This window comes from Ictalurus furcatus, chromosome 9 (assembly GCF_023375685.1).
Source record: "Ictalurus furcatus strain D&B chromosome 9, Billie_1.0, whole genome shotgun sequence".
NCBI lineage: Eukaryota > Metazoa > Chordata > Actinopteri > Siluriformes > Ictaluridae > Ictalurus > Ictalurus furcatus.
Window position 1 is genome coordinate 17,720,179 of NC_071263.1, and position 25,109 is coordinate 17,745,287.

A 25,109-nucleotide genomic window follows, 5' to 3' on the forward strand; every position below is an offset into this window, starting at 1 on the left:
AGTGCTGGATCGTGTTCAGTGCTATCTGTTGTAGCACTGATGTACTAACTACATCTTACAATAACCTTTTATTGAAGTGAATGCATTCTTATGCGTTATGTTATAATATTATATAATAGAGATAAGTGTCCATTGCTCCACATTTTATTTGTTTGGTAAATAGGATCCATCATCCAGGTCTTTGTACTATTATTATATTTATTCATATTTCTTTGTGTTAACACTATGCAGTTATGCATACTCACAGAAGTCTTGTAAACTACAGCAGTACAGTTTGTGTGTATGTTAAAACACAGAACAGAGTTAAAAAAATTTTAAAATAAGCATAATACCAGACTTGTTATACTTTCAGGTCAATGCCACAGTGCCCTTACTGGGTCGTTCTGGGTTGCTGGGTGAGCTTAGGAACAACTTCTTCAGTGATGTGGCTTGTGGCAAGGGCCGGAAGGCCAGCAGCACTTTCTGCATCACCTCCTCAGGCCTGCTGTGTGAATTCAATGACAAGAGACTGCTGGATAAATGGGTAGAGCTTAGGGTGAGTGGGTCTAACTGGCTCAAGGTTGTACTGCTTGCAGTATATAAAGAAAAGATTGATCATGACATTTAGGTTAATAAAATACATATACATTTAAAAAATCTATAGTGTTTTGTGCGGCTTCTGTCTAACCAAACTGTTTCTAGCTTGCACTAACTATGCTTAGGGTTCTGCTTCTTCTCCCCTTATACTGTGCAGAAAAACGACAATATTGCAGTAAGTTGCTTATCTGGGCCACATCAGCCACTTTTACTCAACATTTGCTGTTATTTATGGCCACTCATTCATAATGGTTTCCATTTTCCCATTATAACAACTCACAGATTCATTACTGTGTTGCATTCACAATGCACTGTATCACTGGCGCTGTGTCTACTGCTCATTTGGTGTCCAGATCTTACTTACCCCATGAGGTTCTGGCCCTTATTCTGATACACAGGCTTCTTGTACATTCACTGACATTTTGAGCTTCTCGCAATAGTCAAACCAGCTCTGTTTGCATTCAAACACAGAGTATATTTCTGTGGCATCTCCTGTTAATTGTACAGACAAAAACACATGTGTGGGAGAGAACAAGAGGGTCGAAAGCCCTTCTGAAAGCTCATTAGCTGTGGTGGTGCAACATTACATTCCATGCTGTGATTTGAGTATCCAAATTACATCAGTATCTGAGTAAATCAGTAAATACCATGTGTACCCATCCCCTCAATGCACAAACAGACTTTTTCTTGGCTAAATTAGACTTGGTTAGAATAGCTAAACACAAACATCTGACTCCTATTATGGGATCATAAGGAACTTTGTGGTTGCTTCAGAAAGGCTGTAGGTGGTGGCCTGCTTACATAGTTAAAGTTGTACTTTTTTAGAGAATTTGGTGCAAGTCTAAGAATGTCTGCTGAGTACACACAGGCCTTCATTTCATCAGTATCATTACAGATCGTCTGCCCTCCAAATATTTCATGCCATCCACCATTTATTTCTTTCACATTGAAACCCGGTTCTGTTATCCCCAAATGCACTTGTTTAACTGAACATACACAGGTTAAAAGCTCAAAAGTGTATAATGGTGTGTGTTCACATTTTTGCCTACAGCCTGTTGTATTTCTTTGTCCAGTTAAGAATCCTTGGGCTTTATTTTTTTTTCTGTGGCTCTTCCAGACTGGCTTAGCCACTGCATTGTTTGTCACTGAAGATCTGATATTCTGTGGCTGTGCTGATGGAACTGTGCGAGCTTTCAACCCAGTCAACCTGCACTTCATCTGCACTCTTCCTCGTCCACACAGCCTGGGCACGGACATTGCCACGGTCACTGACGCAAGGTGAGCTCTCAACATTAAAACCCACTTCAACTTTAATCCTTTAGAACCCTGGGGGTATGGAATATTCCATAAAGTTATGTCATATCTGAATTTTAGCATATTCATGTGGAAATGGTGTATCAAAGTTTTTTTTTTTTTTGCTTAGTAGGCAGACAGCATGCCATTATCAGAGCTTTGTCACTGTTGACTCTTGTTTTCAAAAGGTCATTTCAATTCAATTCTGTTGAACAGGGTTCATGCTTACATTGTGAATCATAAATTGGGTCAGTGTGGGTTTTCTGGTATTTGATGCTTATCCACGGTCATACTTATGCAAATTTTTCCAAACTATGTAGGAAGCATTTCCTCCCCTTCTAAAATTCATCCAGTGTGTGTGTGTGGGTTACTCGAACAGACTGCCCTGTCACCGTGTGTTCAGCAGTCCTTGTTTTTTTCCCCCCATTTCTTCTTTTTCTTCCTTCATGGGTGATCTCCATGCTCCTCAGAAATTGTATGTGGGATTGCTAAGACTTGAACCGTATGTGCAGTCAATGCATATAAAAGAACATTCTATCAATGAATCTAGCATCTTCTTTTTTGTGTATTTAAAAGAAAAATTTTATATACAATTAGGAAAAGATTGGGTTTGTCATATTCTCATTGTGGTAGAAAAATTTCCACAACTTTTTCATTATTTCTGCCTTCATTCCAAAAGCATAAGAAAGAACAGTTTCTTTCACTACGTTTACATGGACAGCAATAGTCTAATTATTGACCTTATTCTGATATTGTGATTAAGGCGTTTACATGAGTCGCTTTTAGAATATTCCTTTTCATGTTCCCGTTTTACATGTTATAGAACATAGTTTGATTAACAGCACACGTCATTACGTCACCACGCCACGCCGTCCGACATTCCCTCCAGAATTTCAACTTTTTTATCAAATATAATAATTTTTATCAAATTATCAACACACAGTTAGTCTTCGTTATGGTACCATATACATTTTTGGGTGTTTTTATTCTTAATTTTATGAAAGCTTCAAGTGCACTTAATTATTTGTCATGCTGTACATGCAAATAGACGACTGCTTGAAGCCATGGGCTGCGTCCCAATCCATGTACTTACATACTATATAGTAGCCGAGATACATGTATTTGACCTACTATGTAGTAGGTAGGTAAGTAAGCGGCTTCGGACGCAACCGTGCTCTCTTGTTTGCTGTCACTGCCGTGTGTGTACCTGTCCTGTCACAAAATGCAGTGAAAACTCACACACGACGTTAATAGTGTGATTAAGGTGTGTACATGTCTATAATGCGACTAAAACAGGAGTACTCCACACGTCTTAATTCGATTTGTGTTTACTTTGAGTATGACTTTAGTCGGATTAAAGTAATAAAAAATTGCTGTTTACATGGTAGTTTCTTAATCAGAGTATTGTCTTAATCGGGTTAATATTGGATTATTCTTGTCCATGTAAACGTACTGTTTGACAGTTTATTAGGACACTCAACTTGTGCAGCCTCCTCCTTGGTTCGTCTCATGACAAATCTGTCATTTCTTCCCATCAGCCATCTCTTTGCATACAAATTGGATGCTCGGTACCCTGACACAGTGGCTGTGTCATATGACCCTACCAACCACTGGGTGTCCTGTGTTTACAACGATCATAGCCTGTACGTCTGGGACGTTCGCGACCTCCACAAAGTGGGAAAAGTTTACTCTGCCCTGTATCACTCTTCGTGTGTGTGGAGTGTGGAGGTAAGCCACGTACCTAACACAACTACAAATTCTTCCCACTGAGAAAATAGTGCCTTATTTGAATGGATGAATTATACAGACTTAACTCTAAATTTATACTAAAGAATTCATGAAATTATTCCAATATACTTTCAAACAAATTGTTATTAACTTCACAAACGTCTGCACTAGACTTCTATAATAATTGAGTTTTGAATAAACAGGTTTCCATCCTATTCTTGGTACAAGAAACAATTGTTAATATTCTTGTCCATAGGTCTTCACTGTAGTTTATTTTAAATATTTGTATCTTTTCTTTTTTGGGAAGCTGTTTTCCCATGGCAAATCTTATTACATGCCTTAAAGTGCCCCTATTATGTTTTTTGTAACAAAAAACCCATCTCTGGTCTTCATTGGCTGCTCGCGAACATGGTGTACTTTGACTCGCCCTCAAACACTACAGTTTGGGTTACGTCCTGAAAGAGACGTTGTTTTCTGCACTGCAAAAGCAAAACCATTTTGCATGGACTCCCAAAGGATGAGGATGTAAAGCGTCAGTGGTTAGAATTCATTTTAAAACAATACCATAGCAGTTCAACTCCGACCTTCGTTTGTGTTCTCGCCATTTCACTGACGACTGCTTCTCAAATCTAGCAGAAGTCAACACGGGATTTTCCAGTGCACAGCTGTAGGCCTCTGCCAACCGAGTAACTCATGTTATTGTCGAACTACATACAAACTTACCACTGAGAAATTTCCTGTTCTCGTCGTGCTTGCGATGATTGATTGGGTCAATCTTCTGATGTATTACTATCGTACTCAAGCTTAAATTGATAACATAAAACTGACGACATTATTACTGAGCTGAAATTCTTTTCCGACACACGCTGTAAGCGGTAGATGATCACAACAGACTGTGACATCTGACCAATCAGAGCAAAGTAGGTTCTCTGACAGGAGGTGATGCTGCAATGTAAATTATGAGAAAATTAAAGTGTTTTTTTGACCTTTGATGCATGTAAACCTATTGTATGAGACCTCTAAAACACAATTAGGCACTTTTAATAATAGCATAATGGGGCACTTTAAGTAACCTCTACTTGCACTAGCAGAGTATGTGGTGTTTGTTACTACCTTGGCTACCTACCTTGTATCATTTACATGTTAGTGATGTTCTATTAAGGCATACAAATTTATTTTTACTTATTTTTTTCTTTTTTATATTAATTTTTAATGTTGCTTGAATAGGGTGTATGTGTCAGATTGGGATAACTTCTGTTTTTGTGTGACAGATGTACCCACAGAACAGTGAGAGAGAGCGGTCTTGTCTCACAACAGGATCCTTCCTTAGCTGCTCTTCTGACAACACCATCCGCCTTTGGAACACAGATGGATACAGTGCCACAGTCAAGCGCAACGTCATAAGCAATGTCAGTCCCACAACTACTCACAGTAGCTTACATTATCAAAACCATTCAACAGACTTCAAAAGATTTTCATGAGATCATCCTGCAGCCATGGCATGAGATATAAAATTTCCCTCTATTTCTTTGTTGTTCCCACTGTAGGATCTTCAAAAAATTATTTATATAGACAATAATGTTGCAGCTTTGTTGGACCCAGACTGCACCATCTCCAGCAATTCAGAGAAAGCCGATCCACAGACCTCTGAAAACAGGACTGGCATTAGGACCTTGTGTGTCAGCCCAGATGGTCAGCACCTGGCATCAGGGGACCGCAATGGAATACTAAGGTTTGGCCCTGAGGGAATTTTATTTTCTACTTCACCACTTAGCACCTTTGTCCTAATAGATTTAAGGTAATTGGTCTACTGTGGCTTTAATGGAAAAAGCAAAGTGTGTTTATGATTCATTGGGTGCTCATTGGGCACTGATCACACGAGCATGCATGCTTTCCTGGGTGTGTTGGCTTCTATAATGTGGCACTGTTGATGGTTGCCCTTTTAGCTAAATTAGTTGGATGTGTTTTATGAAAGGATCTAGAAGTACTTTTAATAAGCTTTGGCAAATTTGTGGAATGTGTATACAAACTCGAAGTGTATGATAACTCATGTTATCAAATGCAGTGTAAGTAACCCAGTCTGTAACTGTATTTCATTGTTTACATTCCAGGATCCATGAGCTACAGAGTATGGAGGAGATCCTAAACGTGCAGGCCCACGACTCCGAGATCCTGTGTCTGGAGTATTCAAAGCCTGAGACAGGTGAGAAAGGACTACCATAAGTGGACCAACAACTCAGCTCATGCACTACAGACTGCAGCACAGTGCACCATGTTAAACACTAAAAAAAGTAGCTGATCCTACTCAGATGACCAGAAGATGCTTGATTGAAGCTGCTGACTATAGTGCATGTCTTATGGTAGTAGATGGGAATCTATCCCATGCTGATGCTGCCTTAATAGTTGGACTTTGAAAAAGAGTTATTTAACTTGAAGGACTGGTAGTATATGTACAGTCGTTGTTGCCTGTACCATGTGGGACTACATGAACATGATATTGAGCTATCTGCTAGCCTTGAGTAGTTGTTGTTTTTATCTCTTGGATTCTCTGCTGCCCTGCACCTAACACTCACTGTTGTTGAAATTTCCACCATTCAACTCAACTGGCTCTGGAGAGTTGAACGATGTTCACTGCTAGTGACCTCGCACCTTGGGCAGGATTATCCCTATAATCCACATTTTACTGAGTACAGTAGACAGCCCTGCTAATCACTGTATGAGGCTTGCGCTCATGCAGACAATGTGAATCTCATAGAAAATAATTATGGGCATCAGTTATCTGCACTACCTTGACATTAACCATCTGAAGGACTTACTTTCTGACAGTAGGCCCCTCATTTGACCTAGTGGTAATGCCGGTACCGACATGCCCTTGGTTGGCAGATTTGAATCCTGGTTTATAGCTAATCTGTCCAAACTCCTCGGTCTAAACAGCCTGTTGTTTTGACAACTGATACGTACTTCAAAAAGCCCAGAAAGCGATCTGAGTTGCTCTATTGATGAACAAAAAACTTTGCTGCAGACGTGGCTTATTTAAAATCAACAATGAGGCACTTGCATTAGGGTAACGCTGTAATGGGATGACTGGCTCCTGTGAAATCTCACCGGGGCAGACTATTCAGAACATGTTCACACTTTAGCCCACTCAGTGCTGGACATCATTCCCTTAGCCCATAGATGGGCTGGACACTCTTCTTTATAATGTTGCTGAAAAAATGTTATCACAGTGTTAAACACCACCCCACAGGTAAATTGAACCCTGTATAACCGTAAGGGTCGTCATTCAGATCAGCATAAAGACTCTAGGGAATAATAGTTGTATTACAATACTTGTATACCAACATTATTTATTGTAAATACTGTGCATTATGTTACTACATGACTTCGTTGGAATATCTTGGTGTGTGTGCATACAAGTTTTTATTCTAATGTTTGTAATTTATATACATTAACACTTGCATAATTAGCATTTTCCAAATATAATCACTATGCTGTCATTTGTGAAGAAGGCTGACACGTGTGTTGCCCTGCATGGAAGTATATGTTTGGACAAGGGCTAGAGAGTTTCTTTATCTAGCCCTACTGAGATCATATTCAGCCTTGGTATTAACATTTATCTCGGGTGATCTGATTACAGGTGGACAGCCGAGACAGATCTGCCAAAAGCAGCCCAATGTCACAAACCAGACCCAAAATCCTATCAAGTATCGAATAAAAACTTTAAAAAAGTGTTTATATTTAGCCTTCCAATTTGATAAATATAATATTGGGCCCTCTGATTCATTGGAAAAACTAAAAAAAAACAACTTACTATCATCTGTGGTAATGGGCATTTTGTGTAGCTTTTTCAGTATACACTATAACATTATAATAACTTTTTGCTTTAACAATTCCATCTGACACCGAAAATATATGCTGCCAGACTAAATATTCCCCTTCCAATCTGTATACATCATTTAATCGTTGTAAAATAAGTTTCAGATTGATATTAAGAAGTAACACCATGCAGTATATTTTAATGAAGTATTTTAATGATGCAGTGAATTTTAATGAAGCAGTTGCCTAATAAAAATGCTATTTCTTTAGATAGTTATTTTAGCAAGGCTTTAAAATGGATTATATACAGTATATTTATATTGGTTATTAATAAATTGTATATGTGAGAATGATTAGACCAATTTAGCAACACAAATAACTCACCTTTCTATAGAAACGGGCAGCACACATACTGAGAATGATAAGTGTATATATGAGAGGAGACTTTACATGGCCAGTGTACATGTTTTAATATAGAGAGTTGGATTAGTATAACACATGTAAAACACCCATGCCTCAGATAAAAAGAACTTATGTGCATTAATAGCATAGCTAGACAGTTCAAAGGTTTTGTGAGAAAATGGTGGCCTTGCCAGCACTGGTGAGTAGGCGGTCTTTGATGATGTTATGGACACCTCAGGACACATTGTGATTTCATACTACAGATGTAATGTGGCCACAAGTATCCTACACCACCTCCTCAAGTGGCCTGAGTGATGGGGTTACAAGACCTCTTTTACACCTTTATTTAGTTCTGTCCACTTGAACAGGGCATAAGAGTCAGCACATCTGTGCTTATTCACACACATCATCTCCTTCCCACCCTCCTTCACACCCTTTGCTCGCCATTTATCTCGAACACACATGCTTGTAACAGGATTTAAGGTTATTATGATGTTTTCTGTTGCTAAAGCTCTTGTCTCATTGAAACTAGCCACTACAGCAGAAAAGCCTTGTTATGAGAACACAGTCCCTCTTAAGCTAATTATATAAATATCCATTGTATAAATTGAACTAGTTACTATTTCAGTACACTGAAAAACACCAAAGCCTACTTTGCATTTCAAATTCATTATCATTATTTTTCATATTTTTCATTCATATCCATTATCCATTTTTTAAAATTAGCTACTACTGGTCCAAATTAAGTAATTTATCAGAAATAAATGGATATATAAATATAAAATAAATGGAAGCCCTATTGTGATGTTATTGCCTGTGGTGATGATAACATAATCATATCATCTCTCACAAAGAGGCTATTAGTCCAAATGGACTCTTAGTCCAAATGGCCTTTTTGATCTGGAGTTCCAGTGGGCAGTGCTTGAAATTGGATTTCAGTGAGTACCTTGAAAAATATTATGTTGCCATTTGTATGATTGCAATACAGTTGTTAGGATATTATGGGAATTTCAATTTGAAATGTGCTTCATTGAGATGAATGCTCAGGGCTGAATCCAAATTGGTATTGTAAGTTTGAAGGGCAGCTTATTAATGGTGTTTTTGCTTGTTTATTCTTTCCTCTTGCATTGTAATTTATGATATCTAGCTCCCAAACTAGTATGTTTTGTGAAAAGGAGCATAACCTGGTGCCCAGCTCATTATTCATTTTTGAGCTTGCTCACCCTGCATTTTTACCCTGAAGCTTGTTAAGTGCTGATTCACACTTTTATGTGTTGTTGAATCAGCATGTGGACTCAGTTGCCAAAAATGTGGGTGGCACTTGTGTTTATGAGCATTCCACACAACATGGTGTCCCGGATATAAAGCTGATCAGTTTCAACATTCGTGTGTGTGTGTGTTTACTGCAGGCTTGAGGCTGTTGGCCACAGCAAGCAGAGACAGGCTGATCCATGTTCTTGATGCTGAGTACGAGTATGGCCTGGTGCAGACACTTGATGAACATTCATCTTCCATCACTGCTGTGCGGTTTGCTGGTGAGAACCGACACACGGCTACTTTTTTTCCATATAGGGACTCACTGGTTCTCTTATTATTTAATAAAGAACAATTGGACGTGTGTTGTTTGACCGTAACTCTATCCTCTGCCCTTAGAAAATGATGGCAAAATCAGAATGATCAGTTGTGGTGCTGACAAAAGTGTTTACTTCCGCACAGCACACAAGGTAAGATGGGTGGCCAGAGGGGATGTGTTTTTTTTAATGTAGTATTGTTTTGAATGAAAAGGAACGGAAGTAATTTGTTTCAGCATTTGTTAGTTTGATTCAGTAATTTCATATTACTGATATTTTGTATTAAGTCTTAGCTAGATTTTTAATGATTCTACAACCCAGATCTTGTAATAATCATACACCCCACCAGATTCTGATGGAGAGATCTATTTATATAATGTAAAACAAAATATTTACTTCTTGAGTCAGCCTTCCAAAAAATCCCTGATCTTGTGAGATTGTATGCAATACCAGGTGCCAATGAACATGGTATAATGTTGTCTAGATGATATTCTCTTTTTAATGTTTGCTCCAGATTTTCAGTTTTTCATAGGATAAAGATATACAGAGAGAACTATTATGCTCCACAGGCAGCAAGCTTCTAAAATGCTTCACGGAGTTTGTAGGAGATGATCTAAAAATCAAAACTGGTCAACAGATAATTAAACAAATACATTGCTGATTTTAATTCAAGCTCACAGTCCCACATCACCTCTGCATTTTTGTCAGTGTCAACAGAGATGACATGAATGATTGCTTGTTCTGTCTCTCGGGTAAATTGCAAAAACTACTGAAATATTTATATCTTCAGGGAAGCTTCTGGTTTTTCATTTGCTGTCATTCTACCATTTAAATGCTGAACTCACTAAATGTCCCCGTATACCAGTTCTAATGAGATTTCCCTATGACTCTCATTCCCAGTAAAATCTTTTCTTATAAGCATTTTCTAAGCTGTAATGGATACTCTGCTGTTTGATTGAGCTAGAGGAAATCTGTGAACTAAATGTGTTTTCTGTTGGAATGAGCTGATTGAGAAGAACCACCTGTAGGGGTCTCCTATGTAGGGCATCTTAAATCGTCGGATAATTTTTCAGATCTAGGCAGTTAATTATAATGTTGAGACTCCGTGTTGGAGTCTAATTATAAACATAATTTAAATCCACATTCTCACCAAGCAGTTGATTTGTCCTATTATAATACACCAACTTATTTTTTATTCAGATCTCATATTGTTTCTTATATTCGTAGTACTCAGTCAGGTTGGCCTTGTCATTCATTTACATCACAACATTGTATACAATCTTACAGACAGATGAAGGAATCACGTTTACACGCACCCACCATATTGTGAGGAAGACTACTCTGTATGATATGGATATTGACCCCCTGTGCAAGTATGCTGCTATTGGCTGCCAGGACCGCAGCATCAGGTAAGCAAGGAATGTGTGCATCATTGTACCCTTGATCAATAATCAAATTGTTATTTAAGTTTTATTGTAGCAAAATGGGATTCAGATTGTCTGGGATAAGTTAACACAAGTGACAGGCATGTTTCATGAGTCACTTGACCATACACACACCTGTAGTGGCAGTCTGACTAATATCTGAGAGGGAATGCACTTTATCAGACAGGTCCTTGCCTGTGTGTGTGTGTGTGTGTGTGTGTTTTGCAACAAGATGGGGTTAAAAGTCTGCCTTCTGCAATAACATCTGAGCACCAGTCATGTTTAATAGCAGACCTGTAATACCAGTCTGACTAACATCTATGAGGAAATGCAATTTATGAGACTTGATCGTTTCTTTGCCCACAAGTGCTTGTGTACCGTGGTGTGATTTATTTATTTTTAGATTTAGGTGTAGCATAGCGTTAATTAGCTGCATTAACAATTGTGTAAATGGAAGGTGGGGTTAGAACTTGGGTGCAATCCAAGTGGTAACAAACATGAGGCTGATGCTTGCTACTCTAGTGCATTTCTTTGGTAGGACACTGCATTCATCTTTGCTCTGTACCTCCGAATTTAGAATGGAAACAAATGTAATCTTCGTATAAATGTAATCAAGTCAAATTTACAAGAACACGCTGCTTCTCTAAAGTCCATTGAAATCAGTTCCTAGTTCTGGCTGGAAGTTATTTTGGGAAGCAAAGTGTGCTAGGAGGAAACCAGGGAAGCACGTGACTATGAACTGTCATTCTGTTCATCCTCTTAACCAAGCCTGCAAGGGATACTGCTATAAAAAAAATGTGTGGATGTTCTAAACTGTCTTTATAAGCAATGTCTCCTTTAGTACAGAAGTAATTGTGATTGAGATAAGACACAGGCTCAGAAAATTAATAGACTGCAAAGTGCAGAAAGCTGTATACAGGCTTGGTTTAATTGGAGCTTCGACTTCGCGTGCGTGTGTAATTCGCCCTCTAGTGGTCAGTGTATAAAGAGACACAATGAACTGTTCTGGTCATTAAACATGTCTGTTCCTAGAAGCTTGTAGTGTTTTTTGAACTTTGAACCGTAGTTATAGTCTATCCACACTCTCCTCCTTCCTCCCTCCCTCCCTCTCTCATTCAATCCTCTGTCTAATACAGGATCTTTAACATCAGCAATGGCAAACAGAAGAAAATATACAAGGGCTCTCAGGGGGAGGATGGCACACTCATTAAGGTAAGCACCTCCTGAGAGAAAATAGTTGATAGAGTAGGAAAGTGTTCATGTTCATGTTTACACGTTTTATTTACTACAAAAGCATCGCCGCTAAATCAAGCCGTATGTCGACGTTTGATATGAAAATTAATTTCGCCCGTTCTTTGTGAACGTGTCTCAGGTCCAGATGGATCCGTCTGGGATGTACGTGGCTACCAGCTGCTCAGACAAAAACATAAACATTTTTGACTTCTACACTGGGGAGTGTGTAGCCACCATGTTTGGGCACTCCGGTATGAACTTACGAATGTTTCAACTGCAGTCAAGTGTGTTCTCACATGTTCTCCATATTACTGTATTTCAAATCATTACCCAGTGGTGGTTTATGTCTTTGAAGGATCACTGACTATTTTATCTTATTTACAGAGATCGTCACTGGGATGAAGTTTACCAATGATTGCAAGCATCTGATATCTGTGTCAGGGGACAGGTAGGATCTCGGAATTCCATTGTCTAGTTCAATATAATAATAATAATAATAATATGCTTTTCATGATATAATTCTGATAATATATGATTAGATTATTGTTTTACATTTATATGTATTTGTGTTCAGCTGCATCTTTGTGTGGAGACTGAATCCAGAGCTGACCATCAGTATGAAACAAAGACTTTCTGATATTAAACAGAAGAGCAAACCTGTACAGAAAAGCCCCCCTACCAAACATCATCCAGTCAGGTACCACACACGAACACACCTTTATACAGGTTATTGAAGGGCGTTTGTGTCTGTATTGGGTGAATTATAATGAATCACACATGTCGGGGCACTGAAGGTAATAAAGCTTTCAGGTCTGAGGTCTGAACAGGCAACTTAAAACTCCAAACTAACTCCAAAAAAAGAAAAAAAAAATCTGGTTTTCCACAGTATGAGTACTTTAGTGTTGGTCTCATTTACATTTAAGATTTAGTCACAGAATTCTTTTGAATTCTGGGGGGGAAAAAACATGAACATATTGAGAAAATTACTTGATCTTTCTGTTCCTGATACTTCCTGTTAAATTTGCATGTTGTGGTGCATCCTCTAAACTCATGCACTTCTCAGCTTTAATATCAGCTTTATCAGAATAAGATCAAATATTTAAGTGCACCACACCAAATAGTCAATATTTAAAGTTCTCCAGGATTCCCCACTTGAATTCCACATTCAGTTCCCTACTGAAATTGAGACTTCTTTGGTCATCAAACCCAGATACAGGTGGACAAACAAAACAATCGACATCCCAGTTATTAAAAAGAAATGTAGGACTCCTGTGTAAATGTGGACTGTTGCCCTTATGGACTTACAATTCTCAACACACAGCCTGTATATTAACTATAATCCAACAGAGCCAAACCAACAGTTGTTGGTCGTTACTAACCAAATCCAGACTGCAGTCGTTATATGTTCACATATTATACATTAATAAATCTACATCCCTGTTTGTGCTGTTTTTGCTCAGCACTAGGAGAGAGGTGCACAGTGCTTCAGCTATAGGCACCATGTCCTCAGACAGTGATAAAGAGCCTGAGGAAGAGGAGGGTATAGAAGAGGAGGATGAATACAATTTTCGTCACCTATCTTCTGGTAGCAGCACAGGAGATGAGGCTGGTAACTTATTTGCCCTTGTTAGTAGTTTGTGGAATTCTTTGTCTTTACCTATAATGCTTTCAGAACTGTACAGAACATCTTGCCTTTCATGTTTGTAAGGATCGTCAGAGGAGAAGCATGACTCAGTCCGAGAGATGAGGAATGTAAGAATAATTATTACATTGTATAATAATTATATAATCCTGTATTTGCTTCCTTATACCATATACTACATGTATGTGTATATATACATTATATTTGGCTCTCAATATTCCCAATATTCTTATTTTCCCCTCTCAGATGTCTGACAGCAGTCCAGCATGCGAGAACTCGGCCCCAAGGCAAAGGCGACGCTGGTGCAGGCGAATAGGCAGCACGGATTTGACGGTGAAGTCCATGCTGGACCTGAGGCAGCTGGAGTCCTTTGCTAAGTCCCCTGTTGTGAACCGAGAGCCTGCGCTGCATCCAGATCTGGATCTTGGCAGTACGATCAGCTTACAGACCATAGCTGGATGGGTAATTAGACATGTACACAACACTGTGTCAGGTTGATTCCAGTTTTGTATGAAACCACTTCAGTTACTTCGAAGTACTCCTAGGTGCAATGGTGAAAGACATTTGTTATACCAGGATTATAAAGTTTAAAGATGCAGTGCCTCACACTAGGAAAACATTCTCACTGGTTTCTGATGCAGGTGGAGGAGCCAGAAGTGCCGGTTTCGCCTGTCCCAAGAGGACACGCACGTCCTCAGTACATCTCACTGTCGCCTCAAACGCCAGACACAGAGGCTGTGGTGCTTTACCCTCAATGCTGTCAGGACAGAGTGAGCCTGGCAGGCAGGTCAGTCCACATGTCCTCCTCAATCGCACACAGCACTTACATGTAGAGGCAGAGTTGACCATTAAGTATTTTTGGCCATTGAGGTGAAAGTATAGTGATGCCTACTGGTATTACACTTAATAATGTTCTGGTATTTTCTCTATGCTCATATTTGCTTCATTAACTACTTGAAATTTCTTGCTGTTTACATGACCGGTAAAATGGAAAGCTTGAGAATTGGTTTCTTTTCTTTTATGATTTAAAGCATTTGTTTTATTGAAAGTTTACCTCAGTTGCTAACATAAATATAGACGTGAAAAAATAAGTATACCCCATGGAAATTGGCTTTTTTGACATATGGACAAGTAAACATTTGATCATCTTTGAAACCGTGCCTATTAATGAAGTTGATATACTTGAACAAAACCACAAGGAGAATTAGCTTTTTTCAATCATTTATTCAACAGAAATATCAGTAGATGTGAGATTCCTCTGTGGAAAAAGTAAGTACACCCTTGGCCTCAGAAGCTAGTATTGCCCCCTTTAGCAGAAATAACTTTTTGTAGGTGTTTTGCATAATTGTCCACCAGGCTTGATGGAATTTTTAACCACTCTGCCATGCAATATTCTTTCAGTTACAAGATGTTTGAAGGTTTTCCTTGCATGTACTGCCCATTTCAAATCTACTCACAATATTTCAATGGGATTCAAATAGGGGCTTTGACTAGGCCATTCCATTTCTTCTTTTTGAGCCATTCCTTGGTGCATTTGCTAGTGTGCTTAGGATCATTATCCTGTTGAAAGGTCCACTTTCAATTCAGCTTCAACAGTCGGACAGATGGCCTCACATTTATCTTAAGGCACTCTTTGATATGATGCAGAATTCATAGTTGAATCAATGAATGCAATTTATCCAGTCCCTGAGGCAGTGAAGCAACCCCAAACCATTTCCACCATCGTGCTTCACAGTTGGTATGAGGTGCTTCTCCTGAAAAGTTGTCTTTGGTCTCCGCCAAACTTGATGTCTGCACAAATTTGACCTGCATGGGAGGTGTGCGAGGAAAAAGCTTTTGCAAGACTACAGTTTGCCAATGAGCATATAGGCAAAGACCAGACCTTCTGGAATAATGTGGTCTGGACAGACGAATCAAAGATAGAGTTGTTTGGCCACAGTAACAGCAAACACTTTCTGATTGTAGAAGCATGCACTTTTACACCAACAGTTGCAAGACCTACTAGCAGATCCTGTGATTAAATTTTGGGGTTCTTGGAGACTTCTGTTTGAATCAGACGATCAGCTCTTGGGCTAAATTTGCTGGGACGGCCAGTCCTGGACAAATTGGCAGTCGTTTGAAATCTGCGCCATTTGTAGATGATTTTCTTTACAGTGGAATGATGTATTTCATATAATTTGGAGATCTTTTTAAATCCCTTGCCAGACTCATAGGCATCCTCAGCCATTTTTCTGAAGGCTGTACAGAACTCTTTAGATCTTGGCATGATGACACCACACACCTCAATAACAAAGGGAACACCAGACACTAGATATGAAAGGGGTATATTTTTATATAATTTTATATAATGTATATATAAGATATATAAGGTATATTTTTATATAATGATTGTTTTAGCAGTCTTTCTGGTTTACATTTACATTTATGGAATTTGGCAGATGCCCTTATCCAGAGCAACTTAGAGACTTTAAAGCACTTCTTTATCAATAAATACATACTGGTTCACTTGGTCATGGACTAAGATACCATCAGCCTAAAAACTCTGTCTTCTCTGCTCTTTAGTGAGTACCAGGTCAAGGAGTTAGCTCATGGACTGAGGTTGGCTAAAGGAAACTCCTGTCCTGAGAAACAGAGCCCTGACAGCGCATGTTCAATGGATTATTCCAACAGCCGTCTCTCCAGCTCGGATCAGCCCGGAGAAGGTGAAACACACTCAAACCTAAACACACACACACACACACACACACATGACAGTAACACCTATAAAACCACGTAGATGCTAACATTTTACTTTGATTTTGGTGTGTTAGACTCAGAACCCACTGAGCCACTCAGCATGGATGGAAACTCATCTGAGCTGGACATGGAAGACTTGGAAGAGGAAGAGGAGGAGAGCCTGAGGAAGACTGAGATCTGTAGCTCTGTGCCTAAGATTCCAGACCAAGAAGCCTTCCTCAAAAAAAACTTTGCAAACTTGTCAGACTTCAGCACCTCAGGTCTTTGTGTGTGTGAAAATTTGTGGTAGAAGAGGGGTTTTTTCCCCCATTTATACAGTAATGAGCTTACAATTGATTTTCATGCTCTCTCTTCTTTTGTGGTAAAACAGGAAGTCCAAATTCTCTTCTTCAGCCAATAATCACTGACAGTGTCAGCATCTCATCGAAGTTCCTCACTGGTACCAGTGGCTGGTAAGACATTCAAGCAAGAGCAAACTTTACTCGGCAGCACACTAAATAATGGGTTAAACCAAGTAAAATATTCATTTTTTAGATACATTTATCAAAAAATATATTTTCTCATTTCTCAGCAGGCAGGCATTTGTTTCCCCTTCAAGCAAAACTACTGAGAGTAAGGTTTCCAGTGAATTGGTGCATCCCCTGGTTTCTGAGGTGCGCCCTCTTATGGAGGACAAAAAAAAGAGCACCCTGCGAGAACTCCAGAGCCCAGAGAGGCCTTCAGTTCTGCATTTAACCCCTGAGAAGAAACGCATCCCTGTAGAAATTTCTGCTGATTCTCTGGCTGCCTCAACTGGCATGAGGAAAGCTCAGTCCGTTCAAAACATCTCTTCAGAGGGTGAGACATCCAGCCTCTGATCAACAGAGCCGTTACATAAAACACCAGTATGGTCTTATGAGTCGTACTGTATCAGTTCAAATGGAGATTCAATTGATGAAAATGGCTGACCGATGAAATTAATACATTTCTATTCTTTTTCACTAGAGTGAATAATTTAATAGTTTCTGCTCTTGCTATGAATGACTTTTTTTCTTTTTTTCTTCCCATGTCTATTTTCTGTGTTTGTTGTTCAACCTTCCTCACTGTCTTGTTCAGCTGATATGAGCCAGACATCTACACATCCTTCTAAGGAGGTTCCCCCTCAGCCCCAGCATTACGAGTGCGCGCCACCATCCACACTGTGCCACACGCTTCCCGGTGTGCCTCTCTCCAGCCCAACATCTACCCAGCCCAGGGACTGCCCTACACCCACCAAGTCCAAGCCACGCTCGTACATGAGCCCCACCACCAGTTCCATAGCCAAGATGTCACGCTCCGTGTCCATGGGGGACAGCCTGAACGTGAGTGAGCTCAATGAAGTACCTGTAGGCTCAGACACCCACCGAGGCTCAGTATCAGACACTTCCAGCCTTCGCAGTTCTTCTCGCAGCAAAGCCTCATCTCCAGTAGTCCCACTGCCCTCTTCATTTATTGGCTGTCCCCCTCGTGGTGCCGTTATACCCACCATAAGCGGTGCCTCCACTCCTAACTCTTCTTCTAAAGGCATCCAGGCCAAATTACCCAGCAGCGCCCGTCCACAGCTACACCTGGACATCACGAAACCTCTCCCTGATAAGCCCTCCATGGCCTCCTTCTCTCCTAACAGCAAGATTACCAAGATTGGCCACAAAGAAGATGTAGGTAACATGACTCCAGTAAGTGTACCCCCCCTGCCAGGACCAGAGCAGTCTGATTCCAGCAACATGCAGCCAATTACATGCTCAGTCCCTACTGAGACCAGGCCACCAGAGCAACAGGAGCTCAATACTGATCAGTCTGAAGAACCAGTGAAGATCCGAGGAAAAGATACAGAGCTGGAGGAGACGCAGACCAGGCAATCAAACCAGAACCAGGGCAGCACATTTTGTCTGCAGTCAGCCAGTCGAGCCCAGGATTCAGGTTTGCTGGGATTTCGCTCCTCTCTTGTTCTCTCATCTGTGCCTCTGTGCCTGGGTCTGCCCAAGCACTTCTTTTCCAGCAGGCTCTGGTATCTCTCTCCTTCCGTCTCTTCCATCACTTCTGCCATGTTCTCCTCTTCACCCTGTCCCTCCATTAACCATTACCAACTGAAGGGTGAGGCATTCTTCATCTTCATACTCTTGATACTTTTCCATTAACCATGCAGTCTCCTCCTAAACATTCTTTCCTTTGCTCTGTCCATGACTTCTCACTAAAGTGCTGCTGGTCTGGAAGCAGGAACTAGTCATGTCACAGACTTGGGGTGGTGCCATATCTTTACCAACAACCTGATAACCACCATTAAAATAAGACAAGAACAGTGCAGGGGGTTTGAATATTTGTTGAAAAATTGTTCAGTATAATGATAATGCTAGAGCTGATGCTATATTTTCTTTAAGAATCTCTGTACTCAAAATCAACAGTTAAAAGCCACAAAAAAAATGTATTTGTCATGTTGCGTATTCGTCGTCAATCACGATATGTTTGACTTTAGATGGTACAATATGTTGTTAAACCAAGACGTACAAGTTATAAAATTACTTTAATCCCCGTGTGTTAGGAAACTCACACATCTGATTATGGATTCGTTTGGTTCTTAAACCAGTAGAAAGGTTGAATTGTTCTTAATTATACACTGCTTCCTGAACCGACGCTGACTGAAGCACTGAAGCAGCCATTGGACAAGGAGTGTGACAGAATGTTCTTTTTTCCCCCCCTCTCTACATCAGATGCATCTCTCAGTATGGCGTCATGTAAACTTGCAGCTAGTGAACTTCAAAGCAGTTTTAAAAAGGCCTGCCACTTCTACAGGATGGTAAGTTATCAGTGCAGAAATTTTAGGTCCTTCTGTTCATTGCCTGTAAACTCGTGCAATGAGAAGACACATCTAGCTAAACATTCTGAGTGTGCATTTACTCTGTGTGTTTACAGCTGAGCAGTTCCACAGACCAGAGGCAGGAACATCAGGAGATGACTCAAGTGCTTTCTGAGGCATTTGAGTCAGTGCAGGCTGAGTTGAACTCGTTGCCACATTATATAGAAGGCCACTCGAGCTCCAGCAGCAGCAGCTCAGTGTGTGTGCTGGGCAGTGGGGCTGGTGGTGTGGGTGAGGAACGAACATTAGCACTGCTAGAGCAGTATTCACAGCTTCTCCTCAGAGCTGTGGAGAAGAGAATGGACGGCAAAGTCTGACATGCATCTCTTTCATTAAATAGATCATTCAGGCTGAGGCCGGATCCCAAGCCATGACTCAATCAGCAGATTGTTTTAACTGTTTTTTTTTTTTTTTTTTTTTAATAAGCAGATTTTTTAAAAATCCACAATTGATTGGCATGTGGACTTCCCTTCCTTTTGCTTAAACACTACCAGCACAGATGGAAAGGCTCAGTCTGACAGGCATGGCCATATTGCACTATAGACTAAGCTCATCGGCCTACCTCCCTTTTTTAGTGTGTTGTTTCAGCAACCATATACTCTACACTTCACCTCATTGCCAAATAAGGTACCCTTTTACACTTTATTGGTTTGCTATATCTGGATATTTGTGTATAGGAGCAATGACTGAGTAAATGAACTTCTCAAGGAGGTGAGATCTGAGATGGCTTGTAACAGTGTATAAATGAGAAATGGACCATCACAGAGATGGAGTTAAACTGATTCTGCCAGTCCTCAAGATAATGTGAACTTTTTTTCAGAACTTAACCTTCTCTCTTTCCAAGATAATCCAGATGTTTGCTCATTTATATCTTCCACCATGGAGTGCTTTTTTATCAAGTATATCTTGTTTCAGATGTGTGACTATTTATTCTATCGGCATTGTTCAATAACAGGGGTTAAAGATCTCCAGATAGTGTGTTGTACAGTCAATGTGTTTTCATACAGGATACCCTTAATGTCAGTACTGTTCCAGCAGGGAGGGTCCAGAATGACAGCATCCAAATCTCATGCATGAACTTTGACAATTTTATACATTTTGTAATATTGATACCGTCAATGTCTCAAGAGATTGGGTGCCTTATTTTGTAACCAGCAAATCTCTGATCTTTTCAAAAATTCAAAAAATTAGCTATCAGTGCTGATAGGATGCTGTCTTTCCCAGTGTGAAATATTCCAGTAGATGAGACTAGAATAGGACAGACTTGCAAAGGGAATGTTGCATATAGAATTACTATCAGCTTAACAAAATAAAAAATGAACAGCTGAGGGGATTTACATTTTATTTGTCCCCAGTTCCTTAAGTTTGGATTAAACCTAGATGATAGTGCTTTTCATAAATGTGTCATTTGAGTATTTCGTATTCAGGTTTCTGTCCCTTTTCGTAACGCTAACACTGATGTACAGTAAAGCACTTTGTTTTCTAAAATAATACTATTGATACCACAAGAATACTGTATTTGTGCTAGTTGTCTGTCTGCTGTATACTGTTCAGATTTTTTGCATACTGTTACAGAATATGGTGCTTGTGTTCGGTACAGCTAACAAAGTTGTGTAAATCAGTTTGTTACTGGATGCACAAAACAAATCATTTATATGATCCACCAGCCTCAACCATATCCCCTAATGTCAGGATTTTTAAACTATTAACACTTGCCATGAACATTTCGACGTGCATGAGACAAATGATAAGAAATTAATGCACAGTTCTTATACTTTATAAAGTAATTTGTTAATCATGTGACTATATTAATCATTTAGCTGAACTGAGTGAATTTAAAGTGTAGAGGTTATATATAAAGACAGTGGTAGGAGAGTAACTTTATTGCTAGCATGACAAAACTGCATGCATGATGAGAAGTGGACTTCAGCGCTCACTGGATCCTGAACTTGAGTGCATGGTTGTATATCTGACTTTCTTGAAAAACACATCCAATGCTTTGCTATTCAGCACTGTTCTCTTTTCCTCACAGAAGCTAGCATTAAACACGAATGAAAAGGTTTTCAGACTGTTTCTCATTTGAAACTTGTTTAGTGTTTGTGCTGCACTACTCCTAAATTACTTGTTTTTATAACTACGTGTCATCTGAAAAGCAAAGTCAGGTGCTAGTGAATAAACCTGTATTTATTACACACAAACTCTGGTTATTTGTTCTGCATGGATCAGCTATTCCTTCTCAGACTGTTTAACAACAATGAATTCCAAGTCATTTTTGTAACATTTGATGGGTAACACTTTGTGCAGTTGATTAGGAGCTGAAGTTGGTGTGTTCGTGTACAGCCGTTATCATTTCCATCTCAGCTCAGGGTCTGGGATTCAATTCTCGGCTCAGGATACTGTGTGTATGGAGACCTGCATATTCTGCTCATGTCTGTGTGGGTTTCTTCTGGGTTCTCCAGTTTCCTCCTATCTCCAAAAAAAACATTAGCGTGATTGGTGACCTTAAATGACCCCTATGTAATTAAGGTTTGTGTGGGGTGCCTTGTAATGCACTCTTGTCCTATTCAGTATGTATTCCTGCTTTGTGCCCACTGTGTTCACACTTTGAAGATGATTTGTTCACGAGGTCAGAGCTTCAGAGTGAACCCACAACGCTGGCTAGAGATTCCACCAGTTGAAAGTAATTGTACTTGATATCATAATCCATATCATACCAGAAATTCACTGAAAAGACACACAAAGGACATTTTACACATTATCTTCTGTTATTTCAAGGAACAACATATTTTCCACTGTCCATTGTCATTCAATTGTGATTATTAATGAATGCTGTCATTATTCTCATATGAAACTACATTTGTGAACCAAGTAGAGTCTAAGACAGACACAGGAAAATCCCTTCCACAGTACCTGCTATGCATCCATGAGACTGGCGGACATGGTGGAACCAGAGCGAGGGGAGGTAAAGCATCTCTCCTGTTCTCACTGTACAGCACAGCGGCCGGGCCTGGCTGTAGGAGGGAAAGCGTTCCAGGTCTGGATTTAGAGGATCCAGAGGAATCCAAGGCACCTAAAGTGAGACCACAATATTTCCTCAAACAGATCATTCGTTTTGGTTTAGTACCTTTTAGTTTGACTAGCTAATGTAAAGTATTTCCTTAACCTACTAAAATGTACTTTACTCATTTTTTTTATTTAGTTTTATATATAAGTTTTAAGAAGTGTAAAATGAATTACATACTTTGGCTGAATGCTCTTCATCCACTATTTCAAAGCTGCCATCTTGCTTCTGTTTGTATGTAGCAGGCTGGTACAGTTCTATACAAAGTCACAATGTAAACACAACATATTACTTGTTTCATGGAGTGAAACTATGGAGTGAGTCCCTTTTTTTTCTTTAGGTATACTGATCAGTTTTTCACTGTAACATGCAGATGGGATTGAAAAAAATCAAACAGATGTGAGCAAGCAAGGGAAATGTACAACTACTTAGTTAGTGACTTCAGTTAAGTGAAGGACTATCTGGGCAGCCATAACAGTAGGTGAGACTTAGGAAGCATTAATCTAAAGTACAATAAAGACAGCACAAATATTCATGAGAATGTTTGCTTGCCATATGGTATAAAGGGTCGATCAGTGGGAGGGAGTAGAATAAATGTCTTCTCTCCAGAGATGACACAGTAGAGGTTCTCATAGGGGTCTTTGTGCACTGCAAGATGAAAGATTAAATTTCTAATTCAACACCATTCAATGTTTCTGAATTTTAGACCATACTTTCTAAAGGAAACTGTATAAATAAAACCTACTAGATGTGACTGCATGCTCCTCTCCCAACCAGAAGTTCACAGCATCAGGCATTTTTCCTAAAAACAAAAAAGTGTATAAGATTACATGTACAACATTAAGGTTAAATGTTATACATTTTTCAAGTGCAGCCTGTTGTATCCTAGCCATGTTTAATCAATTAAATGAAGTTGTAATTATTGTGATTGCAAAGTGCAATAACCAGTATCCAAAATGTGTTAAACACAATCTACACTTACAATTTGGTTAAAGACTTTGCTGAGTGCCTGCCAATCAAACTGTGACTGACACACATTGTAGCATTCACCCAGTAGGACAGTCAGCCATTTCTTACTGCTTTAGACTCTGTGTTTGATCTGCTACAGCTCCCAAGTATCTGTTATATGACTCACCCAGTGCGTCGCTCATCCAGGGGATGTGAGTCTGTACGTCTCCTGTGAGCTCTGGCAGTTCCTCAGTCAGATTTGAGCACTGTTTCTGCACGTAGTACACACCACTGCTCTTTTCTATGCCCTCTATAATGTCCAGCAGGGCTGAGAAAGTCATCTGGCGCTCTTCAGGCATCACGAAGCGACCTCCGTTAACAGCGTCTGCATAGCCGTTTGGTGTAACAGCAACACTGATGAGTTTCGAGCCAACAACCTGCCTGAACATATACACAATAGCCTTTCAGAAATTACCTGCTGCAGGCAATTGGACCTGACTATAATGATTAGTAGTGTTACTATACATCAGTGTCATTTGATTATCTCACCTGAGGTAGGTGGGGTTCCATTTAGACAAAGCGGGCCAGTCATTGAAGGCATTGCGAATAATACAGGGCTTATTGGAGCTGATCCAGTCCCGATAGAACTGTAGAGGGGAGAGCGGCCCATCCAAATATGGTACTGACTCATTCAGATAAAGCTCTAAGGAGTATAAGACACCTGCATTATCTGAACCATTATTGTAAAAATTCATTCTTACATTTAAAATAATTTAACAACCAATCAATCATTCTCACACATTTAAAATGATTTACATGATGACACTGCTGTCAGATATACAGTATAGTACCATTTGGAGAAGTAATACTGAGCAGATGATTGAGTCAAAAGCTTACAGGACACAATCTGAATACACATTCAGCTGGTGTTCATTCAAGTTTGAACCTTACTCACTCACCTCGAGCTTCTTTTGGGAAGTCTCTCAAACAATTTCTCACTTCTTCCATAGCCTTATCTCATATCATGCTGACCAGAACAAAACTCAGAAGCACTCGTCACTTCACATAACTCATTATAAACAAGAAAACGTCTTTACAGAAAAATGCACATGCTAATAAAATAACAACGCCGTGTAATAATCTAATTATACTGGGTTTATTCATGCATAGCTACTCTTACATACACAATACATGTGTAATGATCACTTCCTCTCATCACAGTCCATGACAAGGGCTTCTTCCTCTTCGGTTTGTAATGGCAATTTAATCTGTAAGTGTCATTACCGCCACCTAGTGGACATACTTGTGCTTTGCATTACGGATTTGTGATGCCACTGATTTTCTTTCCAAACATCCAATGATCTAGATCCAAAGCCAAGTAATACCAAGAGTAGCAATCCGATACCAAAGTCTTGTTTATATTTATGAAAAAAAAGGAGGAAGTTGTCATTGTTTCTACAATAACAATTTAATAATTCATTTTTAAATAAATAATTTGACTGTTCTCACTTGGATACTGTTTAAAGTTGTTCATTCAACAAAAAAAATCACTCAAAAGAGCAGCTGCTGTTAAAATGTTCTTTAATCAGTTTTGCGCTCTCAAGCCTAGTTCCAGTCCACTAATGTGATTGGTCGAGCAGAGTACCAAGAGTGCCTATATTTCCTATAACCGCACTAGGGCGTTTCACTGTGTGCATCACTCCGCTCGTCTGTGTTCGCCATGTATAATTCCACTTCCGCATTCAGAACCGCAGATTTAGTGACATCATCAGTGGACATGGCAAACGATCATTTACAATATGAAAGC

The 25,109-nt window shown here is 39.6% G+C and overlaps 2 protein-coding genes across 5 annotated transcripts in view; one reads left to right on the plus strand and one right to left on the minus strand.

The window, feature by feature from the left end:
- The window catches only part of mapkbp1 (mitogen-activated protein kinase binding protein 1), a 42,850-nt gene extending 21,496 nt beyond the window's left edge, over positions 1-21,354 (plus strand). The window contains exons 8-32 of one of the 2 annotated variants that reach the window (XM_053632610.1): positions 353-535; positions 734-751; positions 1,694-1,854; positions 3,408-3,597; positions 4,869-5,006; positions 5,145-5,329; positions 5,709-5,800; positions 9,225-9,350; positions 9,469-9,539; positions 10,674-10,795; positions 11,947-12,022; positions 12,183-12,294; positions 12,428-12,491; positions 12,618-12,740; positions 13,504-13,652; positions 13,752-13,795; positions 13,932-14,147; positions 14,327-14,472; positions 16,248-16,387; positions 16,496-16,681; positions 16,792-16,873; positions 16,993-17,258; positions 17,517-18,359; positions 19,148-19,233; positions 19,350-21,354. In XM_053632610.1, the coding sequence (XP_053488585.1) occupies positions 353-535; positions 734-751; positions 1,694-1,854; positions 3,408-3,597; positions 4,869-5,006; positions 5,145-5,329; positions 5,709-5,800; positions 9,225-9,350; positions 9,469-9,539; positions 10,674-10,795; positions 11,947-12,022; positions 12,183-12,294; positions 12,428-12,491; positions 12,618-12,740; positions 13,504-13,652; positions 13,752-13,795; positions 13,932-14,147; positions 14,327-14,472; positions 16,248-16,387; positions 16,496-16,681; positions 16,792-16,873; positions 16,993-17,258; positions 17,517-18,359; positions 19,148-19,233; positions 19,350-19,610 (4,080 nt within the window). In that variant the 3' untranslated portion in view covers positions 19,611-21,354. The remainder of the gene's footprint in view (positions 1-352; positions 536-733; positions 752-1,693; positions 1,855-3,407; positions 3,598-4,868; positions 5,007-5,144; positions 5,330-5,708; positions 5,801-9,224; positions 9,351-9,468; positions 9,540-10,673; positions 10,796-11,946; positions 12,023-12,182; positions 12,295-12,427; positions 12,492-12,617; positions 12,741-13,503; positions 13,653-13,751; positions 13,796-13,931; positions 14,148-14,326; positions 14,473-16,247; positions 16,388-16,495; positions 16,682-16,791; positions 16,874-16,992; positions 17,259-17,516; positions 18,360-19,147; positions 19,234-19,349) is intronic. The other variant, XM_053632611.1, reaches the window with a different exon arrangement.
- A 228-nt stretch (positions 21,355-21,582) lies between these two features.
- Positions 21,583-25,078, minus strand: jmjd7 (jumonji domain containing 7). 3 transcript variants are annotated; one of them, XM_053632612.1, is made up of 8 exons: positions 24,262-25,078; positions 23,852-24,005; positions 23,490-23,743; positions 23,100-23,156; positions 22,907-23,002; positions 22,535-22,611; positions 22,204-22,363; positions 21,583-22,017 (listed from the first exon to the last, which is right to left on the minus strand). In XM_053632612.1, the coding sequence occupies exons 1-8, from the start codon at positions 24,308-24,310 to the stop codon at positions 21,929-21,931; spliced, it is 936 nt and encodes a 311-aa protein (XP_053488587.1). In that variant the 5' UTR covers positions 24,311-25,078; the 3' UTR covers positions 21,583-21,928. The 3 variants fall into 3 exon arrangements, with proteins under 3 accessions (XP_053488587.1, XP_053488588.1, XP_053488589.1); XM_053632613.1 differs by lacking the exon at positions 24,262-25,078 and having other exon boundaries at positions 23,490-23,739; positions 23,852-23,991; XM_053632614.1 differs by lacking the exon at positions 24,262-25,078 and having other exon boundaries at positions 23,490-23,687; positions 23,852-23,930.
- Between the last annotated feature and the right edge of the window lie 31 nt (positions 25,079-25,109).